Source organism: Quercus suber, unplaced genomic scaffold (assembly GCF_002906115.3).
Source record: "Quercus suber isolate HL8 unplaced genomic scaffold, Cork oak 2.0 scaffold_463, whole genome shotgun sequence".
NCBI classification, from domain to species: domain Eukaryota; kingdom Viridiplantae; phylum Streptophyta; class Magnoliopsida; order Fagales; family Fagaceae; genus Quercus; species Quercus suber.
The window spans coordinates 226,882-234,362 of NW_027069914.1; the positions used below are offsets into that span (position 1 = coordinate 226,882).

The 7,481-nt window shown below is 32.3% G+C and overlaps 1 protein-coding gene across 1 annotated transcript; it reads left to right on the forward strand.

Annotated features, from left to right (window-relative positions):
• The first annotated feature begins 4,690 nt into the window (after positions 1-4,690).
• Positions 4,691-6,697, forward strand: LOC111983090 (glycerol-3-phosphate acyltransferase RAM2). The gene is made up of 2 exons (XM_024014753.2): positions 4,691-5,302; positions 5,798-6,697. Exons 1-2 carry the CDS (start codon positions 4,691-4,693, stop codon positions 6,695-6,697), a joined length of 1,512 nt encoding a protein of 503 aa, XP_023870521.1.
• The last annotated feature ends 784 nt before the right edge of the window (positions 6,698-7,481 follow it).

The following is a 7,481-nucleotide window of genomic DNA, read 5'->3' on the forward strand; positions in this document are numbered from 1 at the left end:
AATTTATGCTTTTCTACATAAACAGTTGAAGGTTCATACTGTTGTTTATCAACAAAGTTCAAGTGCTATTGCAGCTTCCTTTTGAAAAGTTAGGGTAAGATGTTGCATAGAGAGATCTGATTGAAAAGTGAGAACAACGAACAGGGAAAATGTGAGAGAGCTCCTAATCAGGATGTTGAGAATACTAGTGAAGATTCGGCTCCCTCTTTTGTAATTTGTATGTATTCCCTAAAGACTAAATATGAAAGTTAAAAGAAAATGTGGAGGTAAAAGAAATCATTTTGTACATTTAAAAAAAAATCAAGTCATTAAAAAATCTTAGTTTGTTCTCATTATTTATATGTTAGGAGGAAATTTAGACCCCGGTTAACAGAATTAACAAGTTTTAAATCCAAGTTAATTAGATTTATTGTGAATAAACCTCGTTAAAACAAACTAACATCAATATCATGTCAATATATGCATAGTGGAAAAGTAAATAAGACAAGATATGATGACCAAAGAAAACCAATAAAACAAACTAGTTTCACATTAAAAAACCTGGGGGAAAACCTTTTCAAAAAGCAATTCACTATAGTAAAGAGAAGTTTCAAATATAGTACAAAACCTTTGTCCCTAGACTCTACAATCCCCATATATGAACTTACAGCAGAAACCTTCTACCACTTCAAAACCTCTGAACTCTTCAATATATGAACCCCACCCTTTTGCACGGATCCCAGTACGTGACTAACCAAAGATGCACGACTCCCAGTACATGACTAACTCACCAACTTGAAGAAGATTGTTGGCTGCAAAGTTCTTCACTTCATCAACAATGAAGATCAAGAAGCACTTGGTTACAAAAGTCTAAGGTGCAAAGACACAGTAGTTTCTTTCAGAGAGAATACGGCATCGACCACATTTTGCATGTGTTCTCCTTGTATTCTCTTATGTGACGGCCTTTAAAATAAGCCTTAATATGTCAANGAGCAACTGTTGAGACCTCGATAGATATATCTGTCGAGCTTTAATAAACAACACTTCTTCACTTGTTTCTTAGACAGATTTGCATGACTTCAATATTAGACTTGAACTCTTGTTTCTTGAAGTACTAAACTCATTCCAGATCTACCTAATTACAAGTAAAGTGCGTTTTGTCAAAGAATTAGCCAATTTACATAACATATGTCTCTAACAAAATCCACATATATCCTAACAATATTCTTCAAAAAAATAAATAAATAAATAAATAAAAGAGTTTATATAAATTTGGCAACAAAACTAAATAGATAAGCCTAAGAAATGTTTATTAGTAATAGTTTTATCAATAACCTTTTATTAACATGATTTTAAAAAAATGAATAGAGAGATAACTTATTAACGTGATTTAAACTCTACAAAAACTTTTTTAAGGGATTGGTTTAAAAAAATTTCGAAGTGATTTTCTAATTATTAACTACTATGCGCTAACTTCTAATTACCAAAACCCACAATTGAAATATTAATCTATATGAGATACTACTTCCAAAGATTAATATCTTAGCTATTATATATTATACACTGACTTTTCTTTTTTGGGGGGGGGGGGGAAAGAAGCATTTCTCTCTCTCCCTGCAAAATAAATGGATTATAATAAGAATTAGCTAGACAAGGATAAGACTACACTACCTCTTTTCTACAATAAATGTCAAATTTAGAGCATTTTTCATGCATACACACATGCTATACAAATGGATTATAATAAGAATTAGCTAGACAAGGATAAGATTACACCACCTCTTTATTAGAATAAATGTTAGATTCAAATCATTTTTCATGCATATGCACACACATGTAGCATGCAACGCACAAAACTTAAATTTTAAGTTTAAACTTAAACTTAAAGTTTAAACTTAAACTTAATAGGGTGAAACTCACTCAAGTTTTAGTGTCCTCTTCCATGCTTTCAAAGAAAAAAAATAATCTCATGTGAGTCTCTCTACTTCAAATTTTTAAATGTTTAATAATTTAGATTGTTCTTAATTATTGAATTGAGGTTTCTACTAAAACATTATTTCAATTATTGTTTTGGATAGTTTTTAACTTTAAATTCAAGGGTTTTCCATTTAAATATATGTGATTAATAGAGCCTTAAAGTTCAATGTATTATTGAAAATCATTTTATATATATATATATATAGGTAACTCTACCATCTTCCACATTCAATTTTATATATATATATATATATATTAATTTACTAATTATTTGTTCTTAAAATATTGTAATAGACTTTTAGTTAGAGTAGAAGTCAAAACGTGAGTTTTTTATTTTTTTATTTATAGAAAGGAAACGTTGGTTGTTATTTGAGATTTACGTTTATAATTTTTATAATAGACTTTTAGTTTGAATAAATATAAATATATATATATATATATATATATAGATTTATATGATGTGTTCTGTTGGGTCAAAATAAAAATAGTATTAGAGATGATCTTATAGAAAAAATAAGCTAGGTTACTCTAATAATAAGTGGCAGAATTCTAAAAAATAAAAATAAAAATTCAGGAGGATTATACACAAGTGATTGGAGGAATAACCATATAATGGATCTAGAATAGCTTTGGACACTCATAGACAAAAAATAAAAATAAAAAATACAAATATAGTAGTGTAAAAAAGTTATAAAAAATTTTCAACATGCTACCGTTTAAAAAATTAAGCAAAAAGTGTCTATCAAAGTTAATAAATATTTGCTAAGATTAAGAAAAATATTACACTATTTACCAATATATGTTCAAAAGAAAATGTAAAGCAAAAAATGAAATATCCAGCCTTAATCACCAAAGCATAAATGTGGATTTATTCGATTTTTTGGTTAACGCACAAGGAATTAGGCTATTTTAGTCTTATTCTATTGTAATTTTTTAATTGGTTGAAAAGTTAAGTGTTGGAATGAGATTGTGAGTTATGAACCATTATAAAAGAAAGTTTACATTGATAGTTTGGAAGACTGAGTTCCAAATGCTAAAATTATCTTCACGTAAACATCAATATATACAAATCAATTTTGAAAGGACCATCTAATATTTAAATACAATTAAGCATGTACATATGATATTTATAAAAAAATTCATTAGCTTTAGTCCTCACTTTCCCTTTAGTGGCTCCCCACTACTACTAGTAATTTACGATTAGAACCCCTTATTTATTGTAATATCTTTTTTTTTTTTTTTTACAAGATAGAAATTCTATTCAAATTTAAATATATATGTGTGTAAAGCTCCCTCCTAGAGACTTGAACCTCGACTTTTGCTCCTCACACCCTACAAACACTTATACTTATGGAGTGACCATCTCACCAAAAGTACGCGGTGGTATTTATTGTAAAATCCTAATATCATAATACTTCTTATAAACCTATCCTTTCAATTAATTGGTTACAAGTAATATAATATGATAGAGTTTGTTAGAGTTATTGGCGTATGTAACAATATAATCATATGGGTTAATTGGTGAGTGGTAATTAGTAAGCCAAAAGGATCAAGTCACGTGTGGCCATTGAATTCTATAAATAGTACTTGTAACCATCATTTGAGATATCTTGAATAAAACTAATTCCTTATTTAGTGCATTTCCTTTCTCTTTTAATATTTTTCTATGAATAGTACTACCTCGAATTAAGTTAATTCATTTACAATTCTCATCTATTTCCGTACACTTCTCATCCATCATCTTTAGGAACGACCAATTTTCTAACAATTTATCACCTTAATAAGGTATTAAATAAGTTGTCTTTAGCATTGCTCAAAGAGAAAGTTTATTGACACAAATTTTGCCACAACCTTAACATGTGCGACTATAAGTGGTACAGAAAAAATAGTGAGTTTATATGAAAGTTAGTGGCTTCTCATTACTAATAACAATTTATCACCTTAATAAAGTATAAAATAAGTTAATGTGTTTAGTATTGCTCAAAGAGAAAGTACATGGACGAAACTTTTGCCACAACCCTGACATGTGTGCTACAAAAGATGGAAAAAAATAATTTTATGTAAAAGTGATGATTCACCAATTACCATATTATTAAGTTGTAGAAAATTGTATCACCATAGAAAAATTGTTGCTCAAATTAAACAAATTGAAATTTCTTCTCCTAAAAAAAAGGGAGTCTATATGGACGTCATAATTGTTGAGCCACATCTCTTGTATGAATAGTAGATAAAAAGTTATGAGTTTATGTGAAATAGATAATTCACCAATCACAATTGTACTTCTCATCCCATTTTGGCAAAATGTGTAATTATAGAAAACTGGTATTGTTTCCCGTGGCCATGGGAGAGACTCGAGAGAACTTTCTCAAAACTCTGCTAAACGATGAGTGGCGGACTAAACAATACCAATTTAATTGATACTATCCAATTATGTGCAACGCATCAATTGTTTTCATATGATATATACGATAAGCTGAGCATCAACCCTTCATAGAAGTCAAAAAAAAAAAAAAAAAAGCCTTTTATAAACGTAGGACCTCGGTTCTTCCCTTATCATTGTTTTCATAAACCACACTTTGTCCCTTTACGCAAACTCAACAGTTAATACAAACTGGTTTTCTCTTTCTTATTCTAAATTCTATATATAGGCAAAAAAGCATAGACAAGAAATTTCAAATAGCTAGCTCTTTTAGAAGTTAGTAGGCTTAATTTCCTATAGCTTCTAAACCAAACCATGGCCAAAACAACCTTCCCAACTGTGGACAAATGCAGAACAATAGGCCGAGAACAACACGCAGTGGTTGCTGACATGGATGGAACCTTGCTTAGAGGCCGTAGCTCTTTCCCTTACTTTGCACTGGTGGCCTTTGAGGTTGGTGGGATTCTGAGGCTCCTTTTCTTGCTCCTTGCAACCCCATTAGCTGGACTTCTCTATTACTTTGTCTCAGAATCTGCAGGGATCCAAGTTCTGGTCTTTGCAACATTTGCTGGTATGAGAGTCTCAGATATTGAGTCAGTGGCTCGAGCTGTACTGCCAAAGTTTTATTCGAGCGATCTTCACCCAGAGACTTGGCGTGTGTTCTCTGCATGTGGGAAAAGGTGTGTGCTGACTGCAAATCCAACAAATATGGTGGAAGCGTTTTTGAAAGATGTGTTAGGAGCTGATTTGGTTTTGGGTACTAAGATAGCAACTTATAAGGGCAGAGCAACTGGGTTGGTTTGTAAACCAGGGATACTTGTTGGGAAGAACAAGGCTGATGCTCTTGAAAAGGCCTTCGGAGAAACTCAGCCAGATATTGGTCTTGGTGATAGAGACACTGATACTCCCTTTATGTCACTGTGCAAGGTTTGCAATTCTAATTATTTCAAATCCAAAATCAATCAATTTTTATTAGCAAATCTAATTAATTCAAGGATGATGTTAACAGGTGTTTTTAGAGCATTTGATAATAGATCATTTTATAAAAGTTTTGATATCACTTTCATGAAAATATAAAAAAGTTTAAAAAACAGTCAACTGCTTTTTTCTTTTTTCATAAAGAGTTTTTAAAAGTATCTCCTAAACTAGGCATTCGTTATCTTTTTCCTTACTTCAAAACCAAATTCAATCAATTGTTATTTGCAATTATATTTTCAAAATCAAGCTCTTATTCACAATCACATTTTTTACAAGAGGAAAACAAAAGAAGTATGAAGCAATTTTTGTTATCCTCTCATATTTTTTACCATCCAAATGGGTATCCTCTCATATTTTGTATTGGAAAAAGAACCAATTAGAGTTTGTAGTGCTATAATTTTACTACTTAAATTCGATTATTAACTGGATGCAAAACACATGTAGGAGGCTTTTATTGTGCCACCACAGCCAGAAGTAAAACCTGTAACCATGGACAAACTCCCCAAGTCAATTATCTTCCACGATGGCCGCCTTGTTAAGAAGCCAACACCTCTCATAGCACTTCTCACCATTCTCTGGATCCCTATAGGCTTCCTTTTAGCCTGTCTTCGCATCGCTGCCGGTGCTCTCCTCCCCATGCCTTTAGTCTACTATGCTTTCGTGGCACTAGGCATTCGTGTCACCATCAAAGGCACCCCTCCTCCTCAGGCCAAAAAATCCATAGGCCAATCTGGTGTCCTCTTTGTTTGCTCCCATAGAACCCTACTTGACCCTATTTTCCTCTCCACCGCTCTTGGCCGTGCGATCCCTGCCGTGACCTACTCTGTCTCCCGCCTCTCTGAAATCATCTCACCCATCAAGACCGTCCGCCTTAATCGTGACCGGGCCAAGGATGCATCCATGATCAAGAAACTATTAGAAGAAGGTGACTTAGCAATATGTCCTGAAGGTACAACTTGTAGGGAACCATTTCTTTTGAGGTTTTCAGCTTTGTTTGCTGAATTAACAGACCAACTCGTGCCAGTAGCAATGGTGAATCGGATGAGTATGTTTCATGGAACCACAGCTAGAGGTTGGAAAGGAATGGACCCGTTTTATTTCTTCATGAACCCTAGCCCAGCTTATGAAGTAACTTTTTTGAACAAGTTGCCACTTGAGCTGACGTGCAGTGCTGGGAAGTCTAGCCATGAGGTTGCGAATTATATACAAAGGGTTATTGCTGCAACTCTTTCTTATGAGTGCACAAGCTTCACTAGGAAAGATAAGTACCGAGCACTTGCTGGTAATGATGGAACTGTGGTTGAGAAACCTTTGCTCAAGGCCAACAAAGTAATGGGATGCTAAATTATATATGCATGGTAATATATGTTTGCTAAATTATATCAACATAAACTATAAAATAAAAAAGAATGTAGAAGAAAGTTGCAAAAGAGATGGATTAACTGATTTTCATTAATTGCCTGAGAGAAATTATTTTTATTTTTGTATGAAGGTTCAAAACTTCAAATTATGGTGATACGTTTGATAAAGTATATGAAAATAAACAAAAATTATATATATCTGTAAGTTTTGAAAGAGGAAAGTACATGTTTAATGTTATTGTTTGCGACGATAACCATCGGAGAAAAAGTGTAGTAAATTGAAAGTGTGAAACTGCAATTTCAATAAGCTCAATTCAGAAGCATGAAATGATCGAGGTCAGGCTAATTTATTAAAGCACATCCATAATGTTGGCAATAATTCTTGCCATATGTTTCTATTATAATTGTAATTTTTTTTAATGTAATTCAATTTTATTTCAATTTTAATTGCATCAAGTCAATGAAGTTTAAGTTCAAATGAAAGAAGGGCTGCAAAAGGAAACAAAGTCAAGTGAGATTCAATATGTCATACAAAATTGACTGTAAGACAAATTTGAAAATCAGTTACACAACACAATTTGATTGAAATTTGTCAGAAACTTGGTCGAGCAAGTTTGCCATGAATTTCAATTTTTGATTTTCTTGATTATTCTCATAGCCAACCAACCTCGAATTTAATTTGTAAATAAACCCTAGTCTTAGTAGAACTGAAGAGAGACTGTCTCTTACCCTAGAGAGAAATTCTTGTCACCTCCCTTCTTCTCTAT

Bases quoted from the DNA above. Each gene is read 5' to 3' on its own strand.
- LOC111983090 (XM_024014753.2), top strand. From the start codon at position 4,691: ATGGCCAAAACAACCTTCCCAACTGTGGACAAATGCAGAACAATAGGC. The intron at 5,303-5,797 runs GTTTGCAATTCT...AAACACATGTAG, and splicing joins CCTTTATGTCACTGTGCAAG to GAGGCTTTTATTGTGCCACC.